Below are 17,652 nucleotides of genomic sequence, written 5' to 3' on the forward strand. Positions count from 1 at the left end.
CTCTGACCCCCAAGATATTGGCATTTGGACACCTTTTCAGCACAGCGTAGGGTGAAAAGCACTGTGTTTGGCCCTTACGACCATAGCACTAGAGCTGAAAGTCACCTCTGGGGCCATCAGATCCAAACCCCTCACTATACAGTTGGTGGAACTGAGGCCCAAGGAAATTAGGTGGCTTGCCTAAAGTCATCCAGATGGTGTCTTCAAGAAACTGGGGTTGAAGTCTCATTTCTGCCCCTTGTTTGTTTGTGACCTTGGACAAGTCCCGTCACCTGCTAGCCTAAATTTTTCACGTGTAAAATGAGGGAAATAGTATTTGCATTATTAACCTTACTGGGTCCTTATCATCTTTACCTGGAAAGAACTTGAGAGACCATCGGTTCCAATGTACCCATTTTACAGAGAAGGAAACTGGATTCCAGAGACTTGCACATGTAGTAGAGCCAGTGTTCAAACTTGAGTCTTCTGACTTCTGATCCTATGTACTTCCCACCAGAGCACTGTTGTTAGTGAGAATAGTGTTTGTAAACTGTGAAGTTGTTCATTGTTGTTCAGTAGTTTCAGTTGTGTCCAACTGTTTGTGACTTAATTGGGGGTTTCTTGGCAAAGATAGTGGAGTGGTTTGCCATTTACTTCCCTAGCTCGTTCTATGGATGAGGAAACTGAGGCTAACAAGTCACACAGCCAGTAAGTGTCCGAGATCAGATTTGAACTCAGGTCTTCAGACTCCAGACTGGACTCTTTATCCACTGCACCACCTAGCTGCTCTCAAACTACAAAGTGCTGCACTGTAAATGTGAGTTGCTTTTCCCTTCCTTAGATATTTAATGAGCATCCACCACTTTCAGGGCTCTATGCCAGATGCCATTGGGTTCTCCCAAATGAAGTAGTTGATGGAGGGTGGTCTGGTGGTCAGAAGACCTGGGTCAACAACCCTGTAAAGAAAATAATGCAAATGCAAATTCTCATTGTACTGATGAGAAAACCAGAGCTGACCCTGCCACCAAAGTGGTGTAGACTCTTGTCATCTCATGCTTAGTCTGTTACTAGAGTCTAGTTGTTGGCCTCACTGCCTCAAGGCTTTCCTGGCTCCAGTCCACCATTCATTTAGCTATTGAAGTGATCTTCCTAAAGCGCAGGTCTGACCATATCACCTTCCTGTTCAGTAAACTTCAGGTGCTCCATCTTATATCCAGCATCAAATATAAAACCGTCTTTTTGGCATGTAAAGTCCTTCACGCCCTGGCCCTTTTCTGCCTTTCTAGTCTTATTACACCTCGCACCCCCTTCGTTCTCTATGATCCACTGGCTCTTGTTTCCTTGCTGTTCTTCCACAAGACCCTCCATCTCCCAACTCTTTGCCGTTTCTGTGTCTGACCCCCATGCCTGGAATTCCCATTCCTTGGCTTCCTGGGCTTTCTTCAAGCCTCAACTAAAATCCTACCTTTCACAGGAAGCCTTTCTAGGTCCCCCTTAATGTTTGTGCCTTCCCTATGAAATTATCTCCGATTTATCATGTTTATATCTTGTTTGTACATAGTTGTTTGCATGTGGTCTCCCCTGTTAGACTGTGAGCTCCTTGAAAGTAGGGACTGCTGTTTTTATTTCGTATCCCCAGTGGTTAATACAGTGCTCACATAGTGCCATTGAAGGTGCTTAATAAATGCTTTTTGACTTCAGGTCTCACAGAGTCTTGGCAGAGCCAGAACTAAAATGACCTCAGGCTAATACTCTTTGTACTTGTTTTATTTACAGTGTTGTCATTTTTTTTTCCTGTAAAGGAATATGAATAATAGCTCTCAATTCAGTAACACTTTAAGGTTTACAACAAAGAGTGGTGTGTTATCAGAACAAGCCTTTGAAGTAGATAGTGAAAAGTATTCTTATCCCTGTTTTAATGATGAGGAAACTGAGGCTCAGAAGGGTGGAGTAAATTTGCCCAAAGTCACTAGGCTAAGTGCCAGAAATGGGGCTCAAACCTAGATTTCCTGCCTCCCAGTTCAAGGCTGTACCCACTTCCCTGAAGGCACATACATTGCAATGTAGCGGGAGTGATGTAAGAATAAATTAGAAGATATGTAAAGCTCTTGAAGTTTTTCTTGGGGGTGAGAAATACTCCCTGTGTTATTTTTCCTAATTCTGGATTTCTTAGTGAATTTTTTTTTAGTCAAAGAAACTGTTTTGAGTTCTGGGATGACAGGGTAAAGATAATGGGGAAGGGTGAAGGCCTGCCTTCCATTTAAGTTGTCTGCTACAGAATACATTTATTTTCAGAAGACTTAAAGACTGCTTCATTAATCTCCCAGAGCTCCTTTTCCAACTTACTTTCATTTTGCTGATTTTTAGTTTTTAGTTTTTGGTCTGAAAATTTCAAGAGTAACTAGCAGCGTCTCTGAGTTATGTATTACATAGAATAATAGACTCTCTGAGATTCAGAGGGAACCTTAAAACCTAGAACATAGCAAAGTTGGAAGTAACCTAGAACATAAGAATAGTAATAGAAAGGGAGTTTAGCATTTAGAATGTAGAATATTAGTTTCCCTAATCCTTCTATACTGATCACAAGCCTTTTCTTCTTATGTCGAATATTATGTTGTATTGTATATTTTAGTTATCTGAGTTTATGTCTTATCCTCACTATCCTGAGTTCCATGAGAGCAGGGACTACATCTAAACTTTGTCTCTCTGGTAGCTAGCATCTGATCTGGACACAGGTGTTTAGTACTATTTGAATGAATGTATGATTTGGAAGGGTACCTCGAAGACATGACATTTTTTCATTTTACAGAGGTGAAAACTGAGGCATGGAGAGATGAAATTACTTGTCCAAGGTCGAGGCCAAAGTCATGCAATGAGTTAGTGCCAGAGCTGCTACCAGCACCTGGGTCTTCTATCTGCACGTCTAGCTTTCTGTTCACTGCATCACAGTAGAGCAAATATAAATGACTAAAACTCTTTCTTTGAACCATCACTTGCTCATAAGGGATCAGAAGGCATCCCAAGAATGGGAGTGTTAGCGTACAATTGGCACTGTAATTTATTTCCAATCTCCTAAGGCTGAAAATATGATAGCTCCTTTTCCCAGCATATAGAGTGTCTTATGAAAAAGGATTAGTCATATATGATTACATGAAAAGATTTTTTTGTGCTCATCGTAATATCAATTCTCACGTTCTGCTTGACTGGCCTCATGGTTTCCCCATGCTCCATTAGTTATCCTTAGGGCAAAAATTAAATGTTTTTACACAAGCGAAAAATAACTGCTTCCGTTTGGCTAAGAGGTGCAGGATCCAGATGTTCTCGAACGTTCTTCTTGCAGCCCCAGCATCTGGCTACTTTGCAAGTTTTGTAGGGAGGTTTTATGAGGCAGCTTTGAAGTAAGTTGTGGCCTCCAGTCACATGATGGCTAAAGTTGCTTAATTCTGGAACTTGATTTTATTTTTTACAAGAAATAGAAGTATCGCTTGAAGAGGCAGCCCAGTTCAGGGGAAAAAGCCATGGACTGGGAGTTAGGAGGCCTAGATTCCAGGCTTATCATTGCCACTAATTTGCTGTGGGACCTTTGGGTGAGTCACTTTCCTATTCTGGGTCTCAGTTTCCCCATCTGTAAAATGGAGATAATGCTACAAATGCTTTCTACCTCCTTAAAAGGCTGTGGAGATCAAATAAATATGTGCTTTGTAACACCCTGTCAGATCCTCAGCCTCTTCATCTGCAAAAGGAAGCAGTGAAATGTGAGCTAATATCCTCCACCAGGCTTCTGTTTTTTAAAAAAAAAATTCTGTTTTATTTATCTTGACATTCACTTTTTGAAGTTTTGAGTTACAAATTCTCTCCCTTCCTCCAGGCCCTCCCCTACCCATTGAGAAGACAAGCAAGGTGAAATCAGTTATACATGTGAACTCATGCAAAACATATTTCCATATTAACCATATTGCAGAAAAAAAAAAACCTAAACCTCTAAAAACCAAGAAACACAAAATAAGTGAAAAAAACCCATTGGCCTCTTCCAGTGCCTCCTCACGGTGTGGAGTTTTTCTCTGCCTTCCTGAATCGTCATGTATGTACTTATACGTTTATATATTGTATCTTCTCGGTAGAATGTGAGCTTCTTGAAGGCAAGAACTTTTTTTTTCCGCTTTTTTACCTCCCTGCTTATTGGATGAGAAGTGACCCATGCTGTCAAAGAGTATGCAGATTAGTGGAAGCTCTGCTGAGTCCTGTGAAGCTGGAAAGCCTTCATGTTGTAGGCCCAGCAATGGATTGTGCTTATCATCTGAAGATCAGACTAGCCACGTGGGGAAATGCTCATCACCAAAAGGTCCATGAGTTAATATTGTTTTGATCATAGCAACTCATAAATTTATCTGTTAAGGTGTGGAGAGGCTGAGATCTACATCAATGGAGAAAGCACCCACAGTGATGAAATCAAGGATTATTAAAAAAAACTGGAAGTCTCAGAATTAATGCCTGGGAGGCTTGGAAGGGGATAAGAAACATCATCAGGGAAGGAAAAGGAGAGTCTAGCTGTGTCCCCAGGAGGCAGAAAATCCCACCTTCTTACCCTGGCTATGAAAGCTATCCCTAGTGCACCTGTGGGCACATTAGTCAACATGCCTCATGAGTCACCTCCTATGGCTAATACCGTTAGCTCTTCACAGAGAAAGGTGCTAAGAAGAACCAAGTGTTTATAAAGCTGTTGAGGAGGAAGAGGAACCACCTGTCCACCTGTTACACTTTTTATCATCTGATTGTTGGTACAATTCAATTCAAGAAGTGTTTGTTAATTTGGGTACTGCTGAAGTTAATGTATATATCTATATGTTCACATATATGAATAAAAGCAGGATCCTTGGGGACAGTCTAGTAGGGTACTGTGAGCCATACACCAGAACTACTTGGTAGCATGGAAAACTCACTGGCCTGGGACCTGAAGAACTAGGGTTCTAGTCTTAGTCTCCCTTCTGGTCTTGGGTTTCTTATCTCTTAAATGAGGATGTTGGACCTTTTAGAGCTCTCTTCCATCTTAAAGACTCTGTGATTCTAACCTTCTGGTGCTAACATTCTATGAGTTGGAGTCCTTTCCAACTTTAACATTCTATGCTCCATGTTCTAATGTTCAGTGTTCCAAGGGCTCTTTCATCTCCAGCATTCTGACATTCTTGTGTGAGAGGGATACAGAGTGCTATGGAATAGAGGTCCATGAAAGGGATCAGGAAAGGCTTTGTGGAGAAAGTAGCATCGAGACCAGACTCCAAAGGATGACAGATTGGGCCATCGTAACTGCATAAACAGACCAAAGCCCACAATAGATGGATACAGATCTTACTGTTGATGCCCAAGCAATGATCTTTAGGGTTGGGAAATGCATCTTTATTAAAGATGAAATAGATGCCCTTCAAGCTGAAGTATGGGGGTGGGGGAAAGGATTCCAAGTAGAAGAGGAAGTTCTTTATTGATATTATTCAAATATTGGCACATCCTGCTTGCTCAATTGTCTCTGGGGAGCCTGGAACAACTTTAAGGGTATAGACTTACCCAGGTCTTTTTGCTCCTAGGTATAGAACAGTGAATCTCGCAGGGTCAGTATTTATTTAATGATTATGTAGTGTTGACATAACAATGTGGAAAGAAAACTCTGGGGAACTGGGCTCCCTTTAGTCCAATATTTGCAGTTAATGGGTTTTGGTGTCTGCTAGAAGTGGGCAAGGACTGGGCATCTCCCCAGATCTGTTTTAACTCCTGTAAAGGGTTCGGCTGAGCTCCATCTACATTTGCTTCCTTTTTTTTTTTTTGTTTTCAGTGTTTCTTTTTCATTATAAATTTGGCAGTCATCACAAACACAACCATTTCAATATAAAAAAAGAGAATTATGTAAGAAACTGATCTTTTGTTATATACACATATTTTTTTTTTTTAAAAGAAATTACACTTCTGCTGTAAGCGGGAGTGTGTGTGAGTGAGTTCAGGGCAGGGCTTTTGAGGAATCGTTATCTTCTAAGAGAGAAGTTGTCATCTCCATTTGGAACTTTGGTCTTTTTCTCATGGAGGGCATTAGAGCTCTCTTGGCTGCATGTACTGAGAGTGGCAACCACCTTCCTACCCCACTACAAGGTTGGCAATAGGTATTTGGGTACCTGTGATTTGAAAGATGAGTGGGACTTAAAGGGAGAGCAGCCACAAAGAAACTGAGAAGCAGAAAATGAGGCATTAGGGATATAGGGCAAAGAGGGGAAGCAGAGAGAGGCAGAAAGGGCAGCAGAAAGCAGAACAGACGGAGACCAAGAGAGAAATGGGCAGAGACAGCAGCAAAAAGGAGGGACAAAGAAAAAGGAGGCCAGAAAGATAAAGGGAAATAGAAATGAGAGAAAAGGGTTGGGGGAAGGGGAGCTGAGGAGGGAGAAGCAGGAATGGGGAGAGATTGAGAGAGATCGGGTGTGGTGATGGGGAACAGGAAGCAAGATAGGAGAGGGAAGGGTATGATGCAGCTCTCTGCAAGGGCCTGGGGCAAAAAGAGAGCCCAGCACTAAATGTTGAAGTACTAAAGTTCCTTTATGAATTTGACTTTGGAAAAATAAGTCCAAGAGGTGGGAGCAGGATCTTATTTCATAAGAAATTTGACTATTGAGAACCTGGACTTTTTTAAAAACCCAGTGAATACATTCTGAGGCATTTTGGCCCATTGTGCATGTCTTAGGGAAAAGTTCTGCCTGAGCAAAATGCATAAACCTTTGTGTGAGGAGACCTTTCTCTTGGGTTGGCCAGCCTGATGCAGTGGAAGAGGCACTAGAGTTGGGAGTCAAGTAGATATGGGTTTGTCCTAACTCCTACACCTTCTACCTCTGTGAACCTGAGGAAGTTAGAAGCCTTCTGTGCCTTATCTGCAAATTGGGGTTACAAGGCATGTTATAAAATACTAAAGAAATATAATTGGCTTTATTGTTACTATTAGTCTCTCTTTGATTACAGCCCTGGAGGACTCCGTGAAGCTCAAAAAAAAGCCAAAAAATGGAGCCAGAAAAGTTTGATCAGTGGCCTAATTGTTCAGTGATTCCCACAAGGCCTCCCAAGAATGCAGACTGTGATCATGAGAATCATGAATGGTTGTCACCCTCTCTTAGTGCTGATTGTGGCAGGGCAGAGATGAGGTTCCGCATGATTGGCAGAGGGGGCAGCAGAAGAACCCCTGAATCTGGAGTCAGGAGACCTACTTTTGAGTCCCACCCTGCAATAAATAGCCTCGTGACCCTGAATGAGCCATTTGCTCTCATTGAGCACTTGCTTCCCCCTTTGTCCAAGTTGGGGATGATCATTCTTGCACTTCTTACCCCCAAGAAGACTTAGTAGACTTAAAGCATGTGGAAGTGAGAGTTTCTGCAGTGACAGGTGCTACCAGACGAGACAGGATTTGATTGTGGTCTGTGTCCATCACCCCAGGACCCATTTCACTAATGGCAGAGATGTTTATCACCCAAAAGTCTGCTACGAGGAGATGAATTTTTTTCAGCCACATAAATTTCTGATGACTATGTTAGGGTTTGGGGGTATTGCAGACTGCATTGGTAAAGACAACAGTACCCTCACCAGTGGGCATTGTATGGATCTTTTGAAGTGAAATGAACACTTCACAGTTATAGAGAAGGTGCTTTATACTCATCTTTTCATTTGAACTTCACCCCAAACCTGTGAGATTAGGAAAGAAAAAAGTATTGTCCCAATTTTATAAATGATAAAACTGAGGCTGAGAGTAGTGAAATGACTTGCCCAAGGTCTTATAGGGTATATGTGATTTGAAAGATGAGAGAGACTCTGAGGGAGAACTCTGAGAGAGGATTGTCAGGGTCAAAGGTGGGATGTGAACTCAAGTCATCTTATTATACTGAGCCTCAGTTTCCTTTTCTATAAAATAAGAATTATACTTTCCACAGCACTATGCCACCTCAAGGATTCATCCAATTGATCTAAATATGCCCTTTGTTTTGTTTGTTTGTTTGTTTTTTTAAAGATAATTTTGGGGCAGGTAGGAAGACCAGAGCAGCCAATAAGGCAGTCTTGATTAGAGATGGTCTTTTCCCTTTCAATACTAATATGTCCAAAGAATAGACAACTCCAGGTGTTTCTAAACCTTGCCTCCTGCAAAAGCTCACTCTTTTTTCCTAGTCCTCTCAAACTTTGTCAGTTCTGTATTATGTAAATGGAACCTAATGAATGTCTAGCTTGGGAACAACCAGACACCCAGACATAGATGTTTCTGGAACTTCCCTAGGGTGGTTGAATCCTGTGTTGTAATCTGTAGCTTTTTTTTTGTTTTTTGCCTTATCATTTGTTCTTTGTCCCTTCCCCACCCCACCCCCCAATTTTTTTTCTGAAAGAGAAAGATCATATCTTATGAACTAGAGTTATATTTTATGTTCTAACATTCTATGACCTAAGGTTCCTTTTAGCTGTTACTATTTTATGTTCAAAGGACATTTCTAGTTCTTACATTCTATGTTCCTTGGATGAATATTATACGTTATTCAGATATTTGAAAACAATTCAGTCTTTGCTAGGTTAAACACCTCTTGCTTCCTCTTACAGATTCTGATGGAACATGGTCTGAGTCTTAGCTGTTCTGATTGTCTTCCTCTGGACATGTTCTGACTTTTTAACATCTCTTCTAACATGTGACATTTGGAACTGAATTTTATATTCTGTGAGCCTTAACTGGGGAAGAGGACTATGGGACTATCACATTCAGCATGGATGGTATACTCCATCAGATTAAGAACTGAGGGAAACCTTAACCCCCTCAATTTATGCCTTTTCTTCTGGTACAATGCTATTCATTTTTTTTCATATGCCACAATTTCTTCAGCCACTTGGTAGGCATCCATTTTGTTTCTGGTTTTTTATTAGCACCACAGTGTTCCTTTGACTATGTTGTTATGAGGCAGAGCCAGGATTCAAACCCAGGTCCTCTAACTCCATATCCTTTGCTCATTCTATTCCCCACTGCCTCTGTTATTGAAACCCAAGATTAGTATTTGGGGCCTGCCTTGTCATGCTGTTGACTCATACTAAGCTTGTGAGCCACTAAAAAACCCCAGGTTGAGGTGTGTGTTCGTTTTTTTCTTTTCTGTGAGTTACCATTAAGCTACAACTTTCCTATCCTGTGCTTGTGCTCAGTAGTTGTGTCTGTTCTCCCCCTTCATTCTTGGGGTTTCCTTCTCCTTCATCATACCTGTTCATGCTACTTTGTGCTACTTGGCCAGGAATCACATCATTTGGTAAGGGCTCCAGATGGGCGGCTGCAGATGTGCTAGGGAATCACTAATTACGTCTCTGGAAGCATTTCTGGGGACATCTGTGGTCTTTATTTGGAAGGTGGGCGCCTGATGATTTAATTCAAGGGAAAGAATACCAGCGTCATGATTCCAGTTTCAGAGTTGAAGTCTGATTGCTGCTTTGGGAAATTGGAGGAATTGGCTGGGGCCATGTTTACGTCCTTTTTCCTAGACTTTTCTGTCTGCTGCTTGAGAAAGCTGAGTAAGAGCTCATTTCTCCTTTGTAGGAACATCAGAAAAGTTTATATACATACATACATACACACATATGTACACACACATATGTATTTATATATATTTACATATATGTGTGCATGTATAAAAGGATCTTGTTGGTTTCTCCATTCAAACTAAATTAAGTGGAAAGGCTTTAAAAGTTATATAGTACATATCTCTTTGTTTTATAACTGGGGAAACTGAATCCCAAAGAAGGGAAGCGACTAACCCAACATCTTATGGTCAGTGAATTTTAGAATGTAGAATGTTAGAAGTGGGAAAGACCTTAGAACATAGATGTTAAACTATGAAAGATTGACAAGTTAGAAGAGAGAGTATGGAAGGATCTTTATGAAATAATGCAAAGGCAAAAAACAAAACAAAACCCCAAACATCCAGAACTTATAGCACAGAGTACACACTAACTATGGCCACATGAGGAAAAAAAATGAATGGCCACAGAATCCTGAGAGTGACTTGAAGAGACCACAAAGTTAGGACATTTTATGGCAAAATTTTATTTCTTTAAATATAAATGAGATAACATATGTAAAGCATTTAGAAACCACAAAGATTTAAATGTCAGTTATTACTAGAAGTTGCAGAACAAGTTTGACCGGTTGTATTGTTTTTTATATTATTTATCATATACCATTTCTGAGACAGCATTGATTGAACAGACATAACTAAGAGATACTGTAACAGAGGCAGGCTTAGGAATAAATACATTTTTAAGTATTTTAGAACATACAGCATAGAATGTTATATCTGGTAGGTACCTTAGAAGATAGAATGTTAGAACTAGAAAGGACTTTAAAAAAGAACCTAGAATGTTAGAACTGCCAGGAACCTTTGAATAGGAATCTGTCCTAACTCATTTTTCGAATGACGAAACTGAGGCCAAAGTCACATAGAGGATTAATGACAGAACCTTGACTTGAACCCATTTGGTTTCAATACTACATTACACTACTACTTTGAAAATTTATCGAATTGAATGGAATTGGTCTCTCTTACCAAAGGTATCTGATCAATTAGGCAAGCCCAAGATCCTTGGACCTTAATTTCTTAATTTGTAAAATAAAGGTCTTAGACTAGCTGATGTCTAAGGTCCCATCCTTCTAGCTCCAACATTCTGTGTTATAACATTCTCTGTTCTGTGGTTGGTTCCAACTGTAATAGTCTATGTTCAAGGGTTTCTTTCAGTTCTGACTTATTTTCCAAGGTCCTTTTCTAACATCCTGTGATTCCATGTCCAGGCCTTATTAGTAAGTACTGTGCTTTAACCAGTAAGATACTCAGCCATGGACACTCTAGAAGGGGGTCCTGGGGCCCTCAGCATCCGGCAATAATTTAGTTCCACAAAGAAGCTTTCTTTGCCAAAGCCCTTCTGTATGATGGATGGGATTGAAAGGTTGATCTGACTAAATTGCGATGTGAATACTAACGACAGAGATATTTCTGCTGTGAAATATTCCTACTAGGCATCCTAGTGGTGGTGTAAATGCTGTAAGATAATGGACAATAAAAGTCACTCACAAATAATACTCTCCTAGGACCAGCTTGCCTTTCTTGCCCTGGGTACAGTGAACCGGGGAGGTTCATGTAATCATGAGGCAGAGATAGTCATTTAAATATATGAGTTATCTCCCCAAGCATCTTGTCAGATTTATTTTATTGTGGCAGAGCCATGGGGGGAGGAAGAGAAACCAGGCAGCAGAGACTAAGAAAGTCACATCACTGATCTTGTGGTTACTTGGTAAAATGTTTTGGCATCATTTCATTGTTTCCGAGAGGCTGTGTTGTGTGGAAGCTTGATTGGCCTTTTTTGGGGGGTGTGGGGAACCCCAGGGCTGCTTCTTTAAACTGGTGTCTGAGCCATAACCTTTGGGCCCCTGGTTTGCCCTCTGCTAGGTGGAGAAGGATTATTGTGTTCCTCATTTCCGTTTTCAGACTGTGTTTTGGAGCATCGTTACAGGAATTGTCTGGGCTATATGTGGAGGTAATCTGGCTTGTTGTATAGAATAGTGGGTAAATATGTAGAATTGCACAATGTTAGATCTGGAAAGAAAGCCTTGGAATGTAGATTGTTAGAGCTAGAAGGGGCCTTAGAACAAAGACTTAATAACAACTAATATTCCTGTAGTCCTTTAAATTGACAAAGCACTTTCTTTGCAATAGCCCTGTTAGGCAGGTTGATACAAATAGTTGTTTACCCATTTTACAGATGAGGAAGTCTTGATTCAGAGAAGTTACTTGCCCAGTATTACAAAACCATCAAATGTCAGATGCAAAATTTCAAAATCAGATCAGACTTTGAGTTCAATGATATTCAGTTAATACTATTTTGGAACACATAGTATCATAGAATGTTAGAACTAGCAGGAACCTTAGAACATGGAATGTTAGATTACTGATCTACCTCTCCTGGGCAAAAGGGAATACTGGCTAGAAAGTACCTCGTTTTATATAGGGCGGGGACATTTAGGCCAAAGGAATGTGAATGACTTGCTCATGCTCATGTGGGATAATTGTGGAGTCAGGACTGGTGTCTGAGGACCTGCTGATACCTGTCCAGTGCCCTGTGCTATTTGCAGGGCACTGTTTCAGTGGTACAAAGAAGATGGGAGGGAATGTGATATGGATACAGGTAAGTAAATACTGAGCAATATAAGGTAATTTCAGGAGGGACATCTGAGGGATGAGCCTATGGAGGTAGTCCTTGAACTGGGCTTTGAAGGAAGCTAGGGATTTTAGGAGATGACAGAGTATGTCACAGGATTACCTGTGCCATGCTAGGGAAGCAAGAGAAGAAAGGCCATGGAGGAGCCAGTTTGGCTGGAACAGAGAGTACATGGAATGGAGTAATATCACATAATGGCTGGGAGCCATACTAGGAAGGTCAGATTGAGGATTTTGTATTTTATTTTAGAACAGTAGGAATCTAGCTACTGAAGAGGGAGCAAGGAAATGACATTGTCATGTCTGTTTTAGGAATATAAATTTGGCCTCTGGGTGATGGATGGATTGGAGAGCGGGGAGGTCAATTAGGAGACCTTTGTAATGGTTAAGATAAGAGGTGAAGAAGACCTGGATTAAAGTGGTGGCTGTTTGCTTAGAGTAGTAGAGAGAGAATCCACAGACTTGGTGACTGATTCCATATGGGGATGAAGCAATGAGCAGAGACAAAGATAATTCTGACATTACAAACCTGGATCTCTGAAAGGATGGTGGTGGTGCCATGGATATTTGAACTCTTGATATAGAATAAAGATCCTTGTATGAAAACCTGGGGTCCAGTTCTATCTCTACCATTGCATAGCTGTGTGATGCTTCCCCTTTCCTCTCAGGTTCCCTATCTATAAAATGAGAGGGTTGGATCAAATGGTCTCTGAGGCCTCCTCCAGCTATAATCATCTCCCTTCTTGACTCTAGTGCTTTGATCTTGTGATCCATGAATTTTAGTTCAATTCAGCAAATATTTATTAAGTAAGTACTGTGCTAGGCCTGGGCAGCTATGTGGTGCAGTGGACAGAGCACCAGGTCGGGAGGCAGGAAGACTAATCTTCCTGAGTTCAAATCCAGCCTTAGACACTTACTGGTTGAGTGACTGAAGGCACATCACTTAACTCTGTTTGCTTCAGTTTCCTTATCTGTAAGAAGAGCTAAAGAAGGAAATGACACAGCACTCCAGTGTCTTTACTGAGGTAATCCCAAATGGGGTAACAGAGTTGGACGGGATGCTAGGCCTGAGAATACAAATGCTAGGCCTGAGAATACAAGGAGCAAAATAGTCTAGACTTTTGAGGAGCTATTTGTATTCTATGGTAGGTACATATGTAAGCAAATATCAGATCTTTGAAGAGGGAGAGAGCCCTTACAACCAGGGGGATAGGGAAAGAAGGAAGTGCCAAGTGAGTCAAATGCAACAAATAATTTTGTTTTTAAAGGGAAAGTGGGAATTTCTCTGCACCTTATAAGCTACATGAGACCTGGGCAGAGTTGGTAACATTAAAAAACTCTAGGAATTAGTCTATGATTTTTTTCAACCTCACCCCCAATTGAATTAATAATTGTTAGTGCTGCCATTTCAGTCACTCCAATGATTTAGAACAACTCTCAGCAGTTTTGTTTTTTAGGCAGTGATAAATCCCAAGAATGTTGTCTTGGGAGTTGGTCAGTCTGGATTCTAGTCTTGGCTCTGCCCTTCACTCACTTTGTGACGTTGGGCAAATCACCTAGCCTCTCTCAGCTTTGCTTTCCCAGACTATTAAAAAGGAGAGGGTTGGACTATATGACCTCTATAAAGTCTCTTTCAGACTTATCATTCTATATTCCAAGAGTGTATGTTTTATGATCTCTTCTGGATCTAACATTCTGTGTTTTACCTTCCTGATGAGATAACGTTCCTTTTTAGATGTAACATTCCGTAGTGTGTATTTCAACATCCTTTGTTCCCTGCCCTAAAATTGTGTGCTGCCTTCTAACTCTTAACAGGGTGCCATTGAAGGACCCTTCCAGCTCTTACATTCTAGGTTTTAACAGTCTATAATTTTCAATTTTCATCTAGCTTGGCATAGCTAACTTTGTGAAAATTTTATAATGTGTGTGGGCTGGTCCCTTCGTTTCGGGCCTTATCTAAGTAAATCCCTTTTGTCTTTGAGGTAGTGTGTTGCAGTCCATTGGAAGCTGACTAGTGAGAGATAGTTAAGGTTTCTACTTTAGGGAGGTTTACACAACTGCATACTTTGGAAAGCAGCTCTTTAAAATGTCCCTTCCTTGTGCCTTCAGGATTAAATGTATTATGGTGCTATTATGTACCCCTCTCCACCCCCCCAAAAAAAAACCCTCCAGAAATGACCTCGGCAAGTCAGCTTTTCTTTTTAAAAACCATTTCTTGGTTTTTAGGTGTAGCTTAGTGAGGAGTTTTAAAATCTTTAGGAAAGCAAATTTATATTCCTTGGGATTCATTTTTGCTTCTTTTCCTTGTCCACTGAGGTCTCTTTAGATGCTACCTTGTGGCCAGCTCAGTGTGGCCTTTCCAGGTAAGGCCAGACTATAGAGAGATCATGCCAACTCTGACCTGGCACTCTTACTGGGTAGCGGATTGGAGAAAGAACTGCATCTGATGGAGGAGATGGTGAAAGAATCCCATCTGTGTTACATGTAAATACCTTTGGCTTTAAATATTAAGGGAAGTGGCTTGGTATAGTAGGAGGAACCCTAGATTTGGAATCAAAAGGATCTGAATTTGAGTCCTAGCTCTGATTTTTATTAGCTCTGTTACTTTTGAGCAAGTCATTTTCCCAGTGTAGTTTTAGTTTTCTCATCCGTAAAATGAGATTTGCCTATACTGTCTGTCTGACAGGGTTATCCAGAAGAAATTGATTTGTAAACCTTGATGCACTACATAAATGTGAGGCACGATTATTATGACCTGCTTGATAGGGCTATTGTGAATATGGGATAAAATAATGTCACTATAGCACTTTGTAAATTTTGCAGTGCTTTGTGGAAAAAGTATCACAGATTGTTAGTGTTCAGAGGAGTACTAGAGATAATCTGGTCCAGCCAACTAGGTGGCCCAGTAGATAGAATGCTGGATTTGAAGTCAACAGGACCTAAGTTCAAAGCTGGCCTCACTGTGTGATCATAGGCAAGTTATTTAATCTCTGTTCACCTCTGTTCTCTCATCTGTAAGATGGGGATAATAATAGCACCTCCCTTCCAGGGTTGTCGTGAGGGTCATATGATATAGTATTTGTAAAAGTGCTTTGCAAACCTTAAAACTTTATCATCATCATCATCATTGTCATCATTGTCATCATGGTCATCAACCTCCTCATTTTGCAAACGGGGATGCTGATTTAGGATTTGTCCAAGGTCACACAGTAAGTAGGTGACAGTTGGAACTTGAATTCAGATCTGTTGACTCTGTCAGCTATATGAATATGGGATGGACTGCCAAGGAGGGTACTGAACTGCCAATTGGTGGGATGACCAGTCTTTAAGTATGTTGTAGGACAGGATCCCTTCTCAAGTTCAGAGTGTACCAGATGCTCCTCAGAGGGCCCTTCCAGCTCTGACACCTTTTTGACTCTAACTTTTCCCTCAAAGTCTCAGTTCACCCTAAGTAATCCCCTGGACTTCCCCAGAACCATTTAGCTTTTATTTGTGGGTTCTCATTTTTTTCAGTAGTGGGTGGCTGGTGGAGCCATACTACATGCTAGGATAAGAGAGTAGGCAGGGATTAGGCCTGCTCCCAGAAGGGAAATGGTTACAGATGGCCCCAGACCCAAGGGGGAGTATGGCTCTCTACTCTACTCAGTTTTGCTTAGTTGTACAATTTACTTTTTCCTTTCTGTGATTTGTGTGATGTGATACTCTGTTTCAGGGAATCTGCCCACTGATTCCAAAGAGGTGTATATATTCTAAAAGACAGGATATAGCCGTATAGCCTCAAGCTTCAGGGAACCATTCTTCCCTGCACTTCTCCCTCCTACCTCCTTCCTCTTTCTCTCCTCATCCTCCCTCTTCTTCTTTTTCTTCCCTTTCTTCCCTCTCCCCTGTCTTTCTCTCTTTTCAGTCCCTCTTCCCTTCCCCCTCCTTTTTTTCCTTCTCTATCCCTGCTATTTACTCCTTCTTTCAAGCCATGTTTTCCCCAGGGTTGCTTTGTGTACTAGTTTTTATACTTTAGGCCTATGTGGGGAACATTCCCTATCAGATTATATAGGTTTTCCAAAGGCAGGCTGACCTCTAGTAGCTTTAAACATTTCTGTTCTGTCTTGGTCTGTTCTCTTCTTTCTGGCCTGGATTACTAATATGCTTGAGGTAACATCATGTTGTCTTACCAGTACTGTTATTTCTGATGATTCTGGTAAAGTTTTCCCAGTGGAGGAGGTGTGAGGTGAGGTGCTAAATGGGGAAGCTAGCAATCCCCAAATGATATCACCAATCAAATTATGACTTGTCAATACCAATGAAGTGTTCGTAGGTTGATTGAATGTTAGAGCTTGGAAGGAATCTCAAAGATCATCTAGTGACCTAAACCCCTTTTAAAAATTTTATTTTGGGGGCAGTTAGGTGGCGCAGTCAGGAGGACCTGAGTTCAAATCCGGCCTTGGACCAAACACTTGACACTTACGAGCTGTGTGACCCTAGGCAAGTCACTTAACTCCAATTGCCTAAAATGTGTGTATATATATATATATGTATATATATATATATATATATAGTTAATTAATTTTTAAAAATTTCCCCTCCTTCCCCCTTTAATTGAGGGGAGACCTTTTAATAAATGTACATAATTGAGGAAAAGAATTTCCCACACTGTCATTGTCTAAAAATATATCTGATTTTCTCTTCTAGGAGGTGAGTAGGACAGATTATTATTGGTCCTCTGGAATCACAGCCATTTCATTAATAAAAATTCTTATTCTTTTAAAGATAATTATCTTTATAATTTGAGGTACAAAGGAGTGATATGACTACTGGTAGTCACACAGTCTTAGACCCAGGACTAGCATCCACGTTTTCCTTCTGCTAGATACCTCACCACTCCCTTTTGGCTACTCTTAAATAATTTGAGCCAACCATATTTTAGTGTTTTTAATACTAATGCACAAAGCCTAAATATTGTTTCTTGTACCCTTACTTACACCTATATGGCTTCCCCTTTCCCCAAATTGCAACCTTAGTTCCTCTCATTGCCAGGCCTCCTTCTATAACACTCCTTAAAAAGAACCCATTCTTCCTCCTTGGATCCATGTAACTGTGACCTGCCTTTGTTACAGTCTCATAGGACATTAATGATTTGGCCCCTTTCCAGAGAGGATGGAACTGGTTATGGGCTTTTGCGAGAGAACAGGGAGAACTCCTTCTAGTATAATTTCTGTTATTTCCTGTTGTCACCTTTAATGGTAAAACCATTGTTGGGAAAAGAGGGGGAAGGGACATTTCTTTTTTCTGAGCCAGTATTTTATTACCAGGAGAAGGAGGATTTGAAGAGGGTTTTGTATCTTGTTTAATTAATAAGTGAGAGTGATTCCAAGATGCATAATCATAGAGCATAGAATATTAGAGCTTGAGGGAACCTCATATCTCAGATTGT

At 40.8% G+C, this 17,652-nt stretch overlaps 1 protein-coding gene across 3 annotated transcripts in view; it reads left to right on the forward strand.

The window, feature by feature from the left end:
- The window catches only part of LOC114047353 (serine/threonine-protein kinase Nek6), a 127,236-nt gene that overhangs the window by 17,907 nt on the left and 91,677 nt on the right, over positions 1-17,652 (forward strand). The window contains exon 1 of one of the 3 annotated variants that reach the window (XM_027868159.1): positions 12,168-12,192. The exons of the other annotated variants lie outside the window; for them this stretch is intronic. Within the exon in view, the coding sequence (XP_027723960.1) occupies positions 12,183-12,192 (10 nt within the window). The 5' untranslated portion in view covers positions 12,168-12,182. Of the gene's footprint in view, positions 1-12,167; positions 12,193-17,652 lie in introns of those variants that run through there. 3 annotated transcript variants of the gene reach the window in all.

The sequence above is a fragment of the Vombatus ursinus genome, unplaced genomic scaffold (assembly GCF_900497805.2).
Source record: "Vombatus ursinus unplaced genomic scaffold, bare-nosed wombat genome assembly UNPS02014786.1, whole genome shotgun sequence".
Taxonomy (NCBI): Eukaryota; Metazoa; Chordata; class Mammalia; order Diprotodontia; family Vombatidae; genus Vombatus; species Vombatus ursinus.